At 36.7% G+C, this 20836-nt stretch overlaps 1 protein-coding gene across 1 annotated transcript; it reads right to left on the bottom strand.

Moving 5' to 3' along the window:
• Window positions 1–16274: 16274 nt before the first annotated feature.
• On the bottom strand, window positions 16275–17027 carry LOC145682345 (uncharacterized). The gene has a single exon (XM_081753919.1). The coding sequence runs from the start codon at window positions 17025–17027 to the stop codon at window positions 16275–16277; it is 753 nt and encodes a 250-aa protein (XP_081610045.1).
• Between the last annotated feature and the right edge of the window lie 3809 nt (window positions 17028–20836).

The following is a 20836-nucleotide window of genomic DNA, read 5'->3' as shown; positions in this document are numbered from 1 at the left end:
AGAAATCAGTGCGGATCTGGTGTCCAGGGCGGATGTAAATTGTTCCTATTGCGATAGTACGGTGTTTTAGATATAATATTTCTATGTTGTATTCTGGTAGAGATAGTTGGGGAGAAAGAATGATTTTTCGGTGTGGTATGTAGTTTTTAATGCCTATCAATGTTCCGCCATGGATTCTGTTTCTGTGAGAGCCATCGTGTCTGTTTATGTTGTATTTTGGTATGTAGCACGATATCTGGGGAGCCAAGTAGGTTTCATTTAGGGCGAAGGCAGTTATGTTGTGTTCCTGCAGTAGCTGGGTATACATGATTTGGTGAGTAGGTAGAGATCGGATGTTGAGGAATAGGAAGTTGTATGTTGAGAGAGCTTGAGGTCTTGCCATCATTTAGGATGTCTCGGTAGAATGGATTTCAAAGTGTACATTCGGGCCGCTGTAGGTGGCATGCAGCTGGAGGCTGTACATGCTTTTGGCACAGAGGATGATTTGGGTGAGAATGTGGTCCCTCTGGAAAGGATTGATGTTTTGGAGTGCAACAGTCATGAAGCGGAGAAGGTCTTCGACTGTCACGGGGTCTTTCAGAGAGTTACTAGGAGGAGTGGGAGTGTCTATAGGGCGGAGTGGTACCACTAATTCGGGTTTGGCTGGGTCGGGAGCAGGTTTACCTTGACAGCGGTAACTGTAGGTGGGGTGTTTTTCTCCACAGGTGTTACATTCTGGTGGGTCTTTGAGGTTGGGACAGTTCTTTGTTGGATGGTTTTGCGCGCAATAGCCACATTTGGTTTGGTTGATGCAGGATGAGGTGGTGTGGTCGTTGTAAATCTGGCAGTTTTCGCAGCGTACAGGTAGTGGGGCTGGAGTTTTGGAAGGTTCGACTTTATGTCGGCGTCTATAGATATAGGCGCCGTTGGCAAGAAGATGATCGATGACATCTTGTTGGTTTGTTAGGATACGGACTAGGTAGGTAGGTCCTCGGTCGTTTTTGATGCGAAGACATTTCTTCACTTCGAGTCCTTCTTGACGAAGCTCGTCATGAATTTCATCATCGGAGATGTCGGGATCGACGCCGCGTATAACGACAGATAGGAGTGGAGGCCTTCTGGGAGGTGGAGGAGACTTTGGAGAGCTAGGATTTAAGGGTTTCAGGTTTGCTTTCGGTCCAAATATTTCAAATGTGGCCTTATTGCGTACGTGGATGTGGAAATTTGGATTTTGTGATTTCAGAATGAAGCCATTGTTGGTTTTGATAATTTGGTGAAGTTCGGCCCTAGGTACGTACTTTGAGATTTGGAGGAAGATTTCTCTCTCGGATTTATATTTTGGGTCGTAGCCGGTCAGGAGGAAGTTGTGAACAGAGGTTGGAGTTGTTGGTGTATTGTTGGCAGTAGCAGAGGTGGATGGATTTGGAGATGCGGTTTCCATGGGTGCCGTGTAACGTGGGTTCCTGTCACCACGGCATGGCGCGTCCTCAGGTTGCGGATCGAGGAGAAGGCCTCTAGATATAGAGGCTAGCTACGAATATACTGAATAAGCAGTCGCGGACAGACGACTAGGAGTGGTCCTCCAGCTTGGGGGTTTGGGTAAGGCTAACACCCTCATCCTGTAAAAAAAGGTACTTGTTCAGAAACATTCACAAAAGCCTCGGACAAGGACTGATAACTTGGCACGACATCAGCAAAAGAAAATGGACATGAGATTTGGAACATGGAATATTAGAAGTCTTTATAGGGCAGGCGCGTTAAAATCTGTAACGAGTGAGTTAGAGAAATACAGGATGGACTTATTAGGAGTTCAGGAAGTTAGGTGGGAAGGAAATGGATCTGAGAATTCCGGAAATTTTACGTTCTTTTACGGGGAAGGAAATAAAAATCACCAGTTAGGAACAGGATTTTTCGTTCACAAACGAATATTACCAGCAATTAAACGGGTTGAATTTGTTACTGACAGACTTTCTTTTATTACTCTTAAGGGACGGTGGTGTGATATTATTGTTTTAAATGTACATGCTCCAACTGAAGATAAGGGTGACGATATAAAAGATAGTTTTTACGAAGAAGTGGAACGGATATTTGACCAACTCCCGCGATACCATATGAAGATTCTATTAGGGGATTTCAATGCGAAGGTAGGACGAGAGGATATTTTCAAACCGATTATAGGGAACGAAAGTTTGCATAAGGAAAGTAATGACAACGGTGTGAAACTCGTGAACTTTGCAACATCCAAAAACCTAATCGTGAAGAGTACAAAATTCCCACATCGCGACGTTCATAAACACACTTGGACATCACCAGACGGAAAAACACATAATCAAATTGATCACGTTTTAGTAGATAGAAGAAGACAATCTAGCATAATTGACGTCCGGTCGTTTAGAGGGGCTGATTGTGACACTGATCACTACCTGGTAGCAGCGATAATACGGGAGAGATTATCGTTGAATAAAGGTAATACTCAATGTCCGAAAACGGAGAGATTTAATTTAAAGAAATTAGAAGAGAGCCAGGTAAGAGAGGAATACCAGATTGAAGTTTCGAATAGATTCTCGGTTTTAGAAGACTCGGAGTGCACTAGTGTTGAGGATACTTGGATTGAAATTAGAGATAGCATTAAAAGTTCAGCAATAGAAAAACTGGGACACGCGGAAATACGTAGGAACAAACCATGGTTCGACCAAGAATGCATTAAACTAGTAGAGAAGAGAAAACAGGCAAAATTACGGTGGCTACAAAATCCGAATGAAATAACTACACAAAATTTCGCAGATATCAGGCGGGAAACTTCCAAAACTTTTAGAACAAAGAAACGGGATTTTTTGAAAGCTAAAATTAAGGAACTTGAAGATAATAGTAAAAATAAAAATATTCGGGACATGTATAAGGGGATCAGCGAATTTAAGAAAGGCTATCAACCTCGTGCTTATATATTAAAGAAATCTGACGGAACAGTTCTCACTGATACGGATAGCCTCTTAAATAGATGGAAAGATTTCTTTGACGATTTGCTGAACACGCAGCCAAAAACTAATGTGCGTGGAGAAAAGGAGATACACACCGCAGAACCGTATATTCCAGAACCCAATCGAATAGAAGTGGAAGCCGCTATAAAGAAATTAAAGAAACACAAATCTCCGGGTGTAGATGAAATTCCGGCTGAGTTAATTTTAGCTGGAGGCGAAAAATTGTGGAACAAGATACACAAACTCATTCTCCTTATCTGGAACAAGGAAGAATTGCCACAAGAGTGGAAAGAGTCAATCATTGTTCCAATTCACAAGAAAGGCGACAAAACTGACTGTAATAATTATCGAGGCATTTCTCTTCTGTCAACATCCTATAAAATCCTTTCAAATATTCTGTTAGCAAGATTGACCCCATACGCAGATGAAATTATTGGAGATTATCAGTGCGGATTTAGACGAAATCGATCAACTATCGACCAAATATTTACCATTCGCCAAATACTCGAAAAGAAGTGGCAATACAATACCCCGGTACATCAACTATTTATTGATTTTAGAAAGGCTTACGACTCGGTTAGGAGAGAAACATTATACAACGTTCTTACAGAGCTTGGAATACCGAGAAAGCTAATTAGATTAATTAAGATATGTTTAAGTGAATCCCCAAGTAAAGTCCGGGTAGGAAAATTTTTGTCCACGAGCTTCCACGTCGAAAATGGCCTGAAACAAGGAGATGCGTTGTCGCCATTATTATTTAACTTTGTGCTGGAATACGCCATAAGGAAAATCAAAGATAGCAACCAGGGCCTAGAGTTGAACGGCATTCACCAGGTTATGGCATATGCTGATGATGTAAATTTAATAGGGGATGATAGGAGAACAGTAGAAATAAATGCAGAGATATTATTAAACGCTTGCAGGGACATGGGTTTAGAAGTAAATGAAGAGAAAACTAAATACATGGAAGTGCGTCGGGACCGTAATACGGCAAATTGTGGAGGCGTTAAAATATTAAATAATACTTTTGATAAAGTGGATACTTTCAAATATTTAGGATCAATATTAACAGACAAAAATCATATTCACGAAGAAATTAAATATCGACTAAAAGCAGGGAATTCGTGTTACTATTCGGTTCAAAATCTCTTGTCGTCGCGAATTCTGTCGAGGAATTTGAAGCTTAAAATATATAAAACGATAATCATGCCTGTTGTTCTGTATGGTTGCGAAACATGGTCGCTTACTCTGAGGGAAGAACATAGACTGAAAGTATTTGAGAACAGGATCCTGAGAAGAATATTCGGACCCAAGAGGAACGAGAATGGGGAATGGCGGAAGCTTCATAACGAGGAACTACATAGTTTATACGGTTTACCCAACATTGTTAGGGTCGTCAAGTCTAGGAGGCTTAGGTGGGCAGGTCATGTAGCTAGAATGGAAGAAAGTAGAAACGCTTTCAAAGTCTTGACTGGTAGACCCATAGGAAAACGACCATTAGGAAGACCTAGGCGCAGATGGGAGGATAATATTAAGATGGATCTCGCAGAGATAGGAATACAAAGTAGAAACTGGATCCAATTGGCTAAGGATAGAAGTCAGTGGAGAGCTTTTGTGAACGCGGCACTGAACCTCCGGGTTCCATAGGCCATAGAGTTAGTTAGTTAGTTGGTTTCCATGGGTGTTGGAGCTTGATGAAGCAGTTGGTCGGTGGTCTTAGCTTTCTTGATGGTAGCGGTTGGAATGGTAGTGTCCTGTGGTGATGTTGGTCTGGGCTGTTTGGAGCGTATGACATTGGAGTACTGGTTTGGTCCCCCCTTAACCCCTTTAGAAGGTTGGTTGGAAGAGTTGACACACGGGGGAAGTCCCTTGTGCATCTTTGGATGGGTGTAGGTTTTTAGGTAGAAAGTTAGCCGTTCGGATACTAACTTAGGTGGGCTGACACGTCACACAGTCAAGCGTAGATACTTTCTGCGCTTCACTAGCTCAGTCTCGCAGAAAGTACACACCGCCTGGCAACACTGTGGCAACCAGGATTGAGGACTATGCCTCGGGTGGGTATAGTTCGTTACACTTCATAAGTCTTTTATATATGTAATCTGATCCTTCTCTATTCACTGTGAGCTCCGAAATGAATGATACAAACTTTTAAGGGATTTCACATTATATTAAAAATAGTTATCTTTAGTTGAAAATTTTTTTTTCTTCAGATTTCGTAAAAATAAGTTTACATCTTTTTTAGGAAGTTGGCAATATTTTCACACTTCTTAAATTGTCGTACGCGCTGCCATCAAGTGAGAGTAGTTTAACTACTGAAGAAATCGCTTTCACAAAACAATTTGTTTTTGCAGCCAGGAGCACTAACTGATATAATGTCGTAGTTTTCTCTGAGTTTTACGTTAATGCGACTACATGAAAAGCATGGGCGTCTCTGGCATATAAGAATATAGAGGGACAACTAGAATAAAGAATGCTTCTACACTCGCAACTAAATTTACTGGAAAACTACTTGAATTATGAGCTAGAGAGGTACAAATAATCACAATTTTCTTCCATTATTGTTAGGTCACTTGCTTCATATTTAGTTTATATATATACAGTAGTTCTTAGGGAACTTCGTCTTGACGTAGGAATTATATCATAAATACTACCCCTTAATACTAGGTATATACGTATTTGCATCTTTGTATTCCTCGTGTTTCCACCATTTCTCACAGAGTAAGACGTACGTGTTTTTTCCTATGTGAAAGTATCGAACATCATTTTAGTTATTTCATATTACATTCCTTCAACCCTAATTACCAAGTTTTTCATTCGTGCAATCCAATGTTTACATGTTAGCATGTAATTCCGCTTTGTAACCATGGGGGAAGATGCGGGTGGCGTGGGGAGCACTGCGAGCAATGTGGGGAGCGAAGCGCCCAAAACTTATATATTTGCTACAAACAGCTTATGCAATTGCTGCATATCCAAATAAGCTGGGTTATTTGGGTACCTTTTATTGCCAGAGAGAGAGGACCGATCTCAAGACCAGCTGCCTGGTACACCTACGGTTATTACCCTTACCGAGAACATCGTCTCCCCATATGGCATTGTGCAGATTCTCGTCATCATCATCATCGTCGTCGTCATCATCAATTCTACATAAAAATTGCAGTCTCAAGCATCAGTTGATGCATAATTGTAAAATTCTTTAGAAAAAAATAAACTTAGAGCGTCAGGGACTTCTTCCTTTGCCTTTAGTTTCTTGTACTTTCTGGTCACTTTTCTGTTTACCTTCCGTCTTGATTTCTTGCTATTTATTTCTGCTATGTTAAGTGGTCCTGTATTTACTTCATGTCATCAAGTTCTATATTCTTGGTTTTCTACGACATGGTCACAGCGTCCTGCCAGTCCATGACCAACTTGGAAGAAGCCGTTGTTAGTGCACTTGCACTAAGCCCACTTTATGCCGCCATTGAGCTGAATTTGGATTTTCATTAGGAAAATACCACGAAGTGAGGGCAACAACCAGTTGCACTCGAAAGCAATAAGAACTTGTCATTTTGGAAAATATTGGTCAGATTCAGTCAGACAGAGGAGAAGAGAGCGTCGCAGCTCACGTCGAAGGTTATTCTGTCGTGAGGATAAGCCTTGTCCTATCACTCACAAACAGGACAACTTAACGTTAATATCTTACATATCTTAGACTCATAACTGGCTCTACTTTCATCCCCATGCTTTATAAGTCGCTCATGTCTCTTAAATTAAAATTGTGTTTGTTTTATTCCACTTCACCTTATTGGTGGAGAACACATTGGTGTGTTAGATGCTCACAGTGAGCATGAGTAAGGTACAAGTACGGCATTCATCCCGTGCTTCAGTATAAAAACCATTCATGCTATTTCGGACTAGAACCCATTGTTCTGTACTGTTACATAATGATGTAAGTAACACGTTTAACATTAAGGGCCATATTTTATTATAGCTGCCTGCGCAAATTTGCGTACAGCAATGCAACACAAAAAATTAGAGAATCAATTTTAATACCTGTTCTGATTACAGTAGGAAATTTTGCATTGCGTCGACGCAAACCACTAGGGAATGACGCCGTAAGTATAATTGACTGTTTCCAACCTTTCCTCAAATAGTATGAAACGACTAATTTAAAACAAAAACAAATATTAATTATTTACTATAATGTACTTAGCAACATTGGTATGTTGAAACGCATGACATAAAAGAAGAAAACGATGAAAATTCTCCACCAACCAATTTAATTTATAATCTATGTTTCCTTGTTTCCACCTAATACGATGCATAGAGAAACAAAGAAAGAAGAATTTGCAATTTAGCATTACTTCGTGTCCAGTATCTTGTGTTCGGACAGCCATGTGTAGCTATAGAGATATAAGAACTTTTTTCACTAAAAGCAGTGAAATGAGTTCTAATAACAATCGTGAACTACAATGTCACATTAAAACGAAAGTTCCTTCGGCAGATAACAACGAGATAGAATGTGTCCCTTCTACATCAGGGCAAATAAACGTCAACAAGAGCGAAGGAAATAACAGTGTTAATGATAATGGTGTTTGTGCTAATCAAACAGAAACACCAAGTCAATCGGAAAGTAATGTGCAGTGCACTTTCGAAAATAATAATTTTAGTAATACAACTGATAACATGACCCTTTCTAATGTAAGTGCACGAGTAAAAAATTCTTCTGAATTAACGTTAAATGATCTCAGTGACCTTACAGCTGGACCAAAAAGAACAGTTTTATCTTTTTATTCCTGAACAGAATGTGGAAGTGTTCGCCGCAGTTAACTTTATCTTGGTATAATAAAATTGAATGGTTAGAGTATAGTATTCAAAGAGATGCAGTATTTTGCTTTACATGTAGACAGTTTCCATCATAAATAAGGGAAGACATATTTAGAGAGAAGGGAATGAGAAACTGGAAGAAAATGTTTGAAAAGCTCAGTAAGCATGTTCTGCTAATTTATTTTCCTTGAAAAATGGATGGAATGCAAACAGAATTCTGTATCTATGGCAAGTCAGGTGACTACATCACACAGAAAGCTTGTGCATGAAAGCAGCTCATGTTTAATTAAAGTTATAGATATTGTATTCTATTTGGCTAAACAAGGACTAGCGTTTCGTGAACATGACCAATCGGAATCGTAAACAAACAAGGGAAATTTTCTGGAATTATGTGAAATTTTCGATGAAAATTTTAGAAGAAAATTTACATATTACCACAATTTAACGAGCAGCATGGTTCAAAATGAACTCCTTGAAGTATGCAAGGATGAAGTGATTCGACAAATAGTGAATGAAGTAAATAACTCTGGATTTTTTGCTTTACTTGTCGGTGAAGCAAAATCACAAAAGAACTACGCAAATGTGTATTAGTGTACGTTACGTGTTGTAACGACCCTTTCCTACTAGTTACGCCACACGAATCCAAATCGAGAGTCTTGACAAAGAAAAAAAATGAAAATAATTTTAATTTCAACAATCGATTTAAACTCGAGGAGCAAACCCGAAAGAAGAGTCTTGGCCGAACAGACACATAAACCCAAAGTCGCCGTGACAGGCTGGACGGATCGATATTCCTTGTGTTTCTTGTGAATATGTTAATGCATAGCACATAATAAACAGGATATACAAATAATCATAAATAATGGAAGAACCAGATTTCAAATTTTCAATAACAAACTCTATTTCAAAGAGTTGGTTGTGCATATATACTAATACGTTAGATTAATGTATATGCACAAAGCAAAAATAACAAGAGAAGTAAAATTAAAAACTATATATATATATATATATATATATATATATATATATATATATATATATATATAACCCGCGTAGTAATACCTAAGATTTCCAATTTAAAATATAATTTAATTTGATTCAAATATGTATATATATATATATTGATTATCAATTTAATTGCAATATCTAACAGCAATCTCGGTATCTCGATTTGATTCTAAATTCGTTTGAATATAACACAAAGTCGAAAGGTAATTTCTCAAAGTAATAGAAAATTTAATAACAATAAAATAAATCTGAAGCTAATCAGTCTCAACAATCTGATAGCAATACAAATATTTGTATATATATATATATATATATATATATATATATATATATATATATATATATATATATATATTATTCAAAGAATTTCTTTCGTAAATATTAAGTGAAAGTTTCAATGTTAACTAGAAAATCTATGATTCAATAACTTTTGTCACCGACTGTACAACAATCGTTAATTGTGACATCAAGAAATAACACAATTAATCTTATGAAATTCTTTCGAATCAAAATCTTATTCATAATACAACACTCTTTACTAAAATTGTACCTAGTCCTATTTTATTGACCGTAACTGTACAAACTTAAAAATTATACTTGATAATTACGTAGTATATTAATTCCACAATTGCTAATCTTTATGATACTCAAAATATCGCATAATCTACCTTCAGAATTAAATGCTCTTTGGAAAATATTAACTTAAAAATATTTGGAAAATATTAAGTGCTCGATATAGAATCTCAATGGAAATCACTCATCAATAGTAAATGTAATATGCACGTATTAACGAGTCAAAATAACGCTTTAAAGTCATAAACATATCCACAAGGAATAATGGCAAACTTCTTGATATTCTTTAGAATTATTCGGATCAATACTCCCGGATTATCATTCCACCAATTACTAAATAACATTCTGGGGAGGATTTAACTAGAATATGGAACAGATCCCTACTGTGGCAATTTAAACCAAATCCAAATAGCGTCCCAACCAAAGCGGAAACAACTTTAACCACAACCAAACAGGATTTGATAACAAAGTGACCCAGATACTACTTAAATCGAAAATTCACTCACCCAAATTTTCCGTCTTCTTGTTACCTTGTTTCGTGGTGTTACAGTAATGGAATTGGCTTCGTTGACTGACCGAGATGAAACTCGAAGCGAATAAACATATTGGTCAAACGGCACTTTTATCCAGAACCTTTTTTAAAATATTTTCGTCAAAAAATTCAAACTAAACTTAGTTTCGGCGTACAAACAGTTACTTGCAATAGCAGTTGAGCTTATTAAGGGAAAAGCTTCCTGCATTACAAAACCAAAGCAAGTAACCATTGCATCTCAGTTCCTTTCTTTTCTTTTCGCAGATTAATTGTCCCACAAAAAAATGCAGAATTCGTCCTTTGGGGCAAAAATGCTCCATAAACTAACCAGACAACTAAGGTTATAGTAATCAAAACGATTACACTGGTTATTAGGACAAACTCGTAACATATCAAAGGGCACTAAGTTGACCTCCTTTGGTCCCCCGCTCAATTCCTGCCTCGGCTCCAATACTCCTATAATCTCTCTGCTTAAAATAAGAAAAGAAGCATAACGGAAATACTAGCTTCTGAGAAACTGATTATTTTCATATCACTAAGCACTTTTTTCCACACTTTTCACTTCTTTTGCCGTTATGCCCAATACATTCATTGCCCCAGTTCAACTTCACTGTTAAACTCAGACACAAACAACGACACCAAGCAAAGACTGGTACACGTTTCGTTCCACAACCGTCACCACACACACAACCATGAGTTAACAATCCGTGCTGGCTGACAAACTACAACCATGAATTCACGATTCGTCCTGGCTGATGAACTACAACCATGTGTTAACGATCTATCCTGGTTGATGAACTACGAAAGAGTATGCGGGCTCAAGGCAATCGCATACCGCGAAGCTACGAACCATCACGTGACGCGCTAGCAGACATGAATGATTTCCATATCAGTTCTAATATACGCGCACTCTCACTCTTTTTACTTTTTTATTTAAAAAAAGTGACTGAAAAAATACAAAGAATAAATATATATACAGGTTAGATTTAACTTGTTTTAAACAACACTATAACATAATGTAATTATATTCCCTTATTTTCTATCTTTTTACAACCTCTTGCTTCTCATATGTCGTCTTCAACATGGGACGAGTCCATTGAGTCGCGAGCCGGGGGGTGTCCTCAAGGCGACTCGTTACAGTGTACGAATCAGTAGTGAGAGAAATATTGCTATACATGGAAGATATATCAACGGAAAGATCAGCACCTGATTTAGCTAAAGTTATAAAACATGTAATTGATAAATATAGAATCACCTCCGTAATGATTACGATGGCTGTTGTAATGGCTGGTGTTAAACGAGGACTTCAAGCAATACTTCGCGAGACTCATCCATATGCAGTTTATGTGCATTGTAATGCACATAGACTTAATTTAGTACTAATTCCAGGCTTGCAATGAAATTGGTCTTGCATGTTTTTTCTTTAATACAATGCAATCTCTACGAATTTTTTGCGGATGCAGAGAATCTTTCTCGTGTTATTTCCATACAGAGAGAACTTAAAATAAATCCACGTGAGATAAGCAAATTAAGTGATACAAGGTGGGCATGTAGAGCAATAGCAGTGGCGAATGTCAAATACACATTCAAATCTATCATTGAGCTGTTAGAGAATTTTTCGACGAATTTTCGAGATTATAATTCGTGTCAAGCAAAAGGACAATTAAGTGACAATCAATCCCTAGACTTTATTGTGTGCCTCATAGTTTTTATAAGTACTTAACTCTGATAATGTTTTGGGCAAGTCGCTACAAAAGGTTGATACTTGTCTTGCATTGTGTTACCAATCAGTGAAAACGTTGATAGATATACTTTCTTCTCAAAGAAATCATGAAGAATGTTTAAATATATGGAAAGATGTGAAGACTTTCTCTGAAGTGAATGGCGTGCATCTGCCACAATTTGAGAATTCACGCAGCAGTTCAGAGCTTCTCCAGAAGGGTAATCGAGTACTTGCGAGCAGTTTAAACGAATATGTTGTGTTTGAGTCTGTTGAACAGAAGCATATTTATGAAAGTGATACAAATGACTATTTTGTTGACAAATATATCAATCAGGTCTTCTATCCTGTAATGGACATTTTTGTCAGTGAAATGAATAAGAGATTTTCTGGCGAGGCCATTGATTTGGCTATTTCAAGTGAAGACTTCTTGCGATTAAATGAAGAAAATGGTGACTTCTTCATAAATCACTTTTCCATGCCTGGTATTGATAAACGTCTTCTCCTAGCAGAAATATATATAGCAAGAAATGTCTTTCGAGAAGCCAACATTAGTTTGAAAAATATTCCTTTGAACATATTGGTGACTGAGCTACAGTCGGGAATTTCAAATGTCGTGTGTCCTAATTTGAAGAAAAAGATTCAAATAAGTATGACATTGCCATCGAACAGTACGACGTGTGAAAGAGTATTTTCGACAATGCGGCGCATTAATAATTTTTCGTTTTAGTATGAGTCAGGACCGTTTTTCACACCTTACGGTATTGTCCTCCGAACTGATATCCTTAACACACTAGACCGCAAATCTGTAATGGAAGGATATCGTAAGAAACAGAACACGTGTAGAAGGTTTCTTCTAAAAAGTATTATCTCAAACATTGATAAAAATAAGCATCATATTTCATACTTCTTACAAAATTATAAACGTATTTTCAATGTTCTCTTTCTATTTTTTGTATGTTACTTGATACTGTTGCAAGCATTGCAATTTAGCTTCTTACTCTAGAATGTATTATGATTCTCACATCTTGTATAGTGGGACACATAAACATCGCAACTCTATTATAGTCCAATATTTTATTTTGTGTTTGAAATCAATATTTCGGTGGTTACTTGCTTATCAGGCGTTAGTTTAAGGTTAGATTGGCTTCGCAGCAACATGTAGAACGTTGATCTGAAATAGGTTGCATAAGATAAAGTCTTAAGACAATAGTAGAGTTTCGATACTTATGTGCTGCACTGTACAGGAGGGTCTCTGATACGATTGCAGGCCGAGTGAGTCTGTGGTAGACAACATTGCGTTCGTGGGTTTCTCCTGATTCAAGTATATTATTCCACGAATTAAAATAATCTTTCATTTTTTAAAGAAGGTATTAGTAATGTAAACAAATGGAAAATTCCCGTTATTCTTCATGTTTTAGTTATTGTGTTTTACATGTATATACACCTTATCTCTTGTCAATCCGTGATAAACGCTTCTGATAATAAGATCAAAAAGTAACAATCCACTATTGTGTTTGATAATAATTATGTATTGGTAATGTTTGTAGTTATTTTGATTCTTTATGTTGCTTTCGCAATCTCCAGCTTAGCTGGGTGATTAGCCCACGTACCTTAGGTATAGATGGAATATGTAAGAGTAAGTTAATCGTAATGTGCTACCAAAGACCTGGTCGCAAAGCACGGATAAAGCTGGAATTGCCAATTCTTTTTGATCGGATAAAGCACTGGATTGGGGCGTATTTATAACCGTCCTTCGGGGCCCAGGTGCTAACGCACAAGCTTTTGATGAACATAGTCCTGGGTTAGATGATTCTCATTAGGAGAGCATTAAAATACCTCAGAAGAACAACCTTTACGGTGTTTTTAATTCTAACTCAAAGTTCAGATGCACGGCTCTACAACATACCTATTGTTTATCGTTTATATTTCATATTTTCGTTAATAATAGAACTTCACAAGTATTGAGGACTAGCCACCCTTTTTAACTTTCTTTGCTCAGACTTGTACAAATGCTATAGTCTTAATTACCCCACCCACTATTCTTTTAGTTTGTTTCATATTTATTTCAATGTCAAATTATTTCTACATTTTTCATTATCTTATCTGACATCATGTTTATTTCAGATTCAGGTTCTGAAAGCAGCCATATCAGTTGGAAACCAAACATATTATCATTTGATACTAGTTCTTCTGGTTTATGATAATTAACTTGTTCCGTAATCAAACTCTTTTACATTACTCATCAAGATTGTATGATGAACATATGTCACTCAAAGGATAATAAATTGTTCATTATCTCTCCTGACTTCACTATCCTATATAATTTCTTATAGCTAAACAAATTTTTAAGGTTGACTCATATGTAGATCTTTAATTTCATCCCAAACATTATCCAATCCAAACAGATTTTAAAGTTTTTTTTTCAGTATCATGGGTGCGCATGGCATGTAAAAATTAACTAAGAGGAGTAGAACAAGGCATGAATGTAGGCGCGAGCTAAATTTACATGAAAATCGGTTAATAAATTGAAAGCTACGTGAATTAAAAACTGCTAGGATACGATTGCTATTGCTATCAGTACTATTAATTACGGTTTCCTACATTATTGTTAGATCACTTGCTGCATTTATTGAACTTTCCATGATTCTTAAATCTTCGTCTGAATGTAGGAATTGTGTCATTAATTTTAGCAAAACTAACTAACTAACCATAATTCTATGGTCTATGAAACCAGAATTTTCAACGCCACGTTCACAAGGAGCTCTCAGTTGACATTTGTCCATAGCCATCTTGATAGAGTTTCTACTTTGTATTGCTATTTCTGCGAGATCCATATTAATATTGTTTTCCCACCTACCAGTAGGTCTTCCTAATAGTCATTTTCCGATTAGATTTCCAGTTAAATCTTTGAAAGCGTTCGTACTTTCTTCGTTTATTGCTACAAGGTTAGCCCACCTAAGCTTCCTAGACATGATGACTCTAAGAGTCTGTTAAACGGTACAAATTATCCAGTTCCTCGTTATGAAGTTTTCGCCATGCACCATTCCCGTTCCTATTCAGTGCAAATATTAGTCTCAGGATGTTGTTCTCTAATACTTCCAGTTTGGGCTCTCCTCTCAGAGTAAGCGACCATGTTCCGCAACCATACATGACAACAGGCATGGTCATCGCGAGTACAAAAATGTTGAACTGAATAATACGACTTCCCTACTTTCCATCGACATTTAATTTCCTCGTTGACATTGTTTTGGTTTGTTAATATCGGGATTCTAGATATTTGAAAGTATCCACTGTGTCGAAAGTATTATTTGTTATTTTAACCCATTCACAATTTGGAGTACTACGATCTGGCGAAGTTCGACGTGTTTCCTTTTCTGTGCATTTACTTCTAAACTCATGTCTCTGCAAGGGTTTAATATGAGTTCCCAATTTTACAATTTAGTCGCTGATTTTGAAAACGTCGTACGTCAATAACATAATGCCGAATGCCAATAATTTGTGACGTTTCTTAACTTAGAAATACTTGTTGCAGCTCAATATTGCTTGAATAATTAGCATGACTCCTGATATATTACAATCCAACGGTGTAGCTATCCTTATTTAAGAAGTTCGAAAATGTTAGTTTTCCCTTATTTAATTTCATTTTTAATATTCCTGCTCAAACAGCAGCCTGCTTGTTTCTCTTCACTCCTCTTATCCTTCATACCTTCCTTCTCACCGTCGTGATTAATCCGATTGTGTAGGAAAGCGTGATAAACTGATCAAACTCATCACTATGAAAACGCCGAATACATATTTCACACTCGCTCCTGCGTACATTATATCATTCATTACTTGACGCCTCGTTTATCATAAGGTCATTAACAAATATTATATAACTTTCCTTAAATAATAAATAAAATTTTCTTGTGACTATTATTGAAACTTTTGGGTTGCCAACGAAGCTTGGAAGAAACTTTTTAAGAAATCTATTTCTTAGCAAACTGACAACAATATTGATTTATTAGTTCGGCAGTACTTAATCGAAGTGACGCGTCGTTGACGCATTTCCAACACTTAATCTTTCTTCTTGCTCGTTCGGTGCCCTCTACCTACCAGCGTTTGGGCAATTGACCCGCTTGTCTTTTCCTCTAGCTAAGGCTCTGCCTATATCATTTCTTATATAGCGACTATTAACGGTTGGCTCACATATGATTTTCTTCATCACTAACTTTGTCTTGTTCAAACACATTTAATTTTTTTAATCATAGACGTTTGTGACATGTAAAAATGAGGGAGACGAGTACAATATAGAATGCTTCTATTTTCCAACTCATAAATTAAAAGCTACTTCAATTCAAACCTAGTGGGATCCAATTTCTATCTCTATCATTTCAATATTATTTACAATTTTTTTCCATCACTATAGTAGTCGCGCCCAGTCGCGACGCTTCGGCTCTAAACCAATCATAGAAATATTTTGCTTGAGCTCCGATGCATCGGAAAACTTCGGTACAATTCGTGGGGTCGCTTCCCGAGCGCTCACTTGGGGAAACGTCAAACAGCTGAAATTCACTAACAATGTTGCCAAACATATGACATAGTAAATAAGTACAAAAAAGAGAAGAGAGAGAGAGGAAGAGAAAGAGAAACGTCATACCAATTCCAGAAGGATAGCAAGTTGTTCTTCATCTTCATCCTATTGTCCATCTTCGTCTCTTTCTACGCAAACTTTGCTCTCCGTATCGCTGTCTCGTAAATTTATAATAATATTTTCCATTGTGCCATCAGCAACCACTTCAAGAGGAAAATTTTCTTGTAATTTTTTCGCATGACCAACATATGTTTCCCACTGATGTATTGATATGCTGTCCAAAGCAATATTTACGAAATTTTCTACATAGTTTAGCCTAAACGTGTTGTTTCTGTCTGCAATCGATCTCTTCATTTGTGCCCATATCATCTCTATTGGATTGTATTGGCAATGATAGGTAGGCAGTCCGATTACAGTGTGCCCTAAACTTGAAGCAATTTCGTCCAATTCGTACATCTTAATGCGAGGTTTGGACATCTGTACAATTTTCAAAAGCTCAACACGGGTTTGTCCTGCATCGTGTGGAATATTCTTATTTGATAACCACTCAACTATGTAATTTTTCTTTGTGTCCGTAGTTGGCGATCTATTCAAGATTACTAAATGGTAACTCGCGTTGTTCATCATAATTACCCCATTTTTCACCTCTAAGTGACGTAATTTATTAAGGAAGTTTAAAAACCATTCCTTGAAAACAGTTGCGTTCATTTCATGGTGGTAATCAGCCGAACTCTGTTTTCCGCGGAAAGCTAATTTGCATCCTGGCACAAATACCCTTTTCCCGGAACTCACATGACACTCTGTTATTCTTTTCCCTTTTCCCCACAGGCACGTTCCAACCACCTCTTCCGTCTTCATCTTGCCACACCTTGGAATGAGAGTGGTTTCCTACAAATGTCTCATTACGGTAAAATATCTCCCGTCCCTCTTCTCTTGCTTTAGAGATTTTGCGTAAAAATGTTAAACGCCAAGCCTCAATATCGTTTCTTTCAAGAAGGCACTTTCGACCATCTTCTGTATTCCTGTAATAGAAATCCATTGACTTCAAAATGGAACAAAAGGATGTTGCTTTCCCCTTAAAGTTAATTTCATCCCTCATAACACAAAGAAGTTTATCCACTGTGGCATACTTACCCTTCTCATAGTAATGGAATATTCTCCTCCTAAGAACGTATTTATCAAAATCATCCAGATCACTGATAATTGGTCTTCTGTTTCTTCGTTTCCTTCGAGAAACGAAGGATGTTTCACCTGCTGAAGTTTGTGTTCCCTTTGCTTCTCCAGTTATGAGTTGAACACAGCTCCCCACAAGCTTCTGCAGTTCTCTCCTTCATTTTGTTTATGCTGATTAGAGGAGCTCCTACTTTGGCTACTTTTTAAAAACTGAAAAACACTATATATAATAGATATTCCTTGCTTGTGAATCACCTTCTTATTGTTTCTAATATCACTCATATTGCATATCCCAAGAACAAAACACAAACACAAGCTGAAAAAAATAAACGAATCCGATAACAAGTACGCGTATAATAGTATACACGTATATCACACATACACAGAGGCCCACGAACACACTTAAAATTACCAATAATAACACTGCACAACAATAACCACTGCAACAGTTATTTTAAAACGGTAACAATAACCGTTAGTATCTGTATAATAGCCAAAAACATGTGTGTGGTAAATGTCATGTCAAAAGAGCAATAAAGAAGAACAACAGAACGAAAATAAAACTTTCTTGTCCTTTTATAAACATTTTGTTTTACTCATTCTAATTTTCGTATTTATAACTCTTTTGCTATGAAATTATCCACAAATATACATTTCCCGATTATATACATAGTATCAGTATTAAAAGTACCCTGCAAAATCATTAACATATTATATTGTTACAAGATGACAGTTATAGATGTGTTACAATCATTTTTTACATGAGTGTACCTCTGAGAGAGAAATCACATGGATGGCAAGTGATAGCAACAGTCTATGTCCGCTCCTAGGCACATGTCTGACATACCTGGGAAATGTGCTTACTATGTTCTACTTATGTTCCCCATGCCGTAAGCGTCAATGAACCACAAAATTATTCCCCCAAAATATGTTAAATCGCCTATATGCGTAATGTGTTTACATTAAGGTGAGTCTAAAGAACACTTTGAACAAGTAAAAGAAGATGTAGGGCTACCCTAGGAGGGGCGCGAATCACCAACCTTAGGATTACTGGCCACGTGCTCTACCGACTTGGCCACGGAGGCGAAGAACACAATGTCGCTTGTAGAGGGAAAATTTTTTTGTGGTCATTTGAATTGGGCTAATCAGAGTGCTCCTTTAGCCGCGTATATTCGACGAAAACCGTTTGCGATAAGATAAAATCTATTCGCCAATTAATTTTATAACAAAATGACGAGTGTCTATTTACTTTGCTTCATGGTTCTTCCATATTCACTTTCAAATGATCGGTAACAGTTGCCCTCTAATAAAGTTTATTTATTTATTTTCCTTCAACGAAGGATAGAATCTCCAATTCCAGAAGATACATAATATAGATACTTCGTATAAATAATTGTAAATATAGTGATACTGACAAAATTCCTGTAGATGTATGTAGACAACGACAATAATAAATATCATAAGAGTATAAAACCATTAAGCGTGAAGAGTACTACAAGTAAAGAAACCATTAAAAGTTAAATAATTGTTTTACACATGTTTAAATTGGTGCGTTTGTTGCTTCTAGTACACAATCGCTTAGAAAAAGAAGCAACAAATGCATCCAATGTGGGAGATGAATTTAGAACACCTAAATGTTGCATGCCTAGTACATCTGTGCTGTTAGAGTATCTAAAACTATGTACCTAAAGGACGTACCCAGAACATGAGAGATGCATGTCCCAAGTGAAGACTGTAATGATTTCTTGTTAAATAATAATAATATAAAAGGGAGAGAGAAGAAAGAGCATTTATGCGGAGAGGGATTTACTTAACTTCTGCGTATACATGTATTGTTTACTTTTGACTTATCAGGAGGCTAGCGCGCTATAAATTTTAATACTACTTAGAGCGCCACTTGTAAGAGGTGGTGGAATGCCGAACTTGGCTGAAAGGTGGAAGCGCGCTGGGGTATGCACGGGCATACAAGTGTGAAATTGGGAACGGCGAACACTTCTCCCATTAGGTATGATAAGACTATAGTCAGATAGCGAACCACAAAGTTTATTAAGTTATGGAAGTAAAACCGTATTGTGGTAGTGATTCTCGATATATAGATATAGTACAATCCAATGCCTAAATGGTGTTAAAATTACATTATAATGGATTGTCCGTGGAAGTACCTTCTTCAATTGCTTGGTTAATTCATCCATATTTCCATTTTGATGATCTATTGATTGGATTGAATTTTCCACGAGTGGACTGTTCGTGTGGGTGATGAAGTGAAATCAGTAATTACGTCGATTATCCGAAAGTGTTTCGTTAATATTGCTATTTCCGCAATCTACGAGTTAATAATGGTATTACTCTCCCACTTCGGAATACTACTATGCTATTTATATATGTAGCTAGGCAGAAATGTGGAGTCCTATGTAACAAAGAATTGCTGTTCGTATCTTATCCTGTACCTTATATTAGGTAAGTTAAAGACTTACTTTCTAATATTGTACTTAATTTTCTCAATAAGTGAAATTAATATATTAGTTGTTTCAATTAATGAGTTTATTTGCTTAAAATCATATCATTGTATGTGGTGAGTTCACATTATAATTATTGAAATTACTTTCAGAAGTATAACTGAAATAGTTGTTTTGCTAGAACATTACTTATGCCCTAATAATATATCTATATTAATGAGAAATTGTATATATAGTTTGTGTTCAATTGATATGATTCGTTATTATTAAGAAGGTTCCTTTAAATTCTTAAAATTTTATTTCTGTCTAGTATATAACTCACGTCACTTCATTAGATTGAGAAAGATTAGTAGTAGGAAGTCATTTGAATTGCATTACGTATATGGAAATTAGTATTTTAATATGAAATTTAAACAACGTGTCTGTGGTAAGATATTGGACCAGATTTCCTCCAACATCCGCATTTCACCTTTATTTGTATTACCAAAAATTGTACCTGAGACTATTGAATAATGATTGTGTAGTGGGCATTTGAGTATTTTATTATTCTAAGCTCACTGGCCAATTCATAATTCATTCTTTGATGAATTTTGTTACACAGAATTTCACACTTGTATGCCCTCTGCTAAATCGTAGCTTTTATTCACTAATTAGGTTGATTGTGGTAAAAGGAATAGACTTATATGAACGTGTGCCTTGCGTTTGTAGAAATAAGATACTCTCAGATATATTTTGTATACAAAACTGTAGATTCTACGTATACACTTTAGGAAAAAAAATAAAAGTTCCGATAAGCGAGTAGTTGCGCCTGGAGTCACGTCATTTGCATAAACAGAAGGCAGACGGAAGAAATAGTTTTTCTTTTCGTGAATGTTGAAGGCCTGTTTATTAACTACATGTGTTAAGTTATGCGGAATAAATGTTAGGCACTTCGATTGATAAGTTGCGTCAGTGGTCGCTACCGCATTTGGGATTGTTTGAGATAACAAGTCTTAATATTTAATTCCTAGATTGCTTGTGTTAAAGGTAGGACTGTTG

Source organism: Thermobia domestica, chromosome 3 (assembly GCF_964235325.1).
Source record: "Thermobia domestica chromosome 3, izTheDome1.hap1.1, whole genome shotgun sequence".
In the NCBI taxonomy this organism is placed as follows: Eukaryota; Metazoa; Arthropoda; class Insecta; order Zygentoma; family Lepismatidae; genus Thermobia; species Thermobia domestica.
Note: the sequence above shows the minus strand (reverse complement) of the source record. Positions and strands in the feature narration are given on the sequence as shown.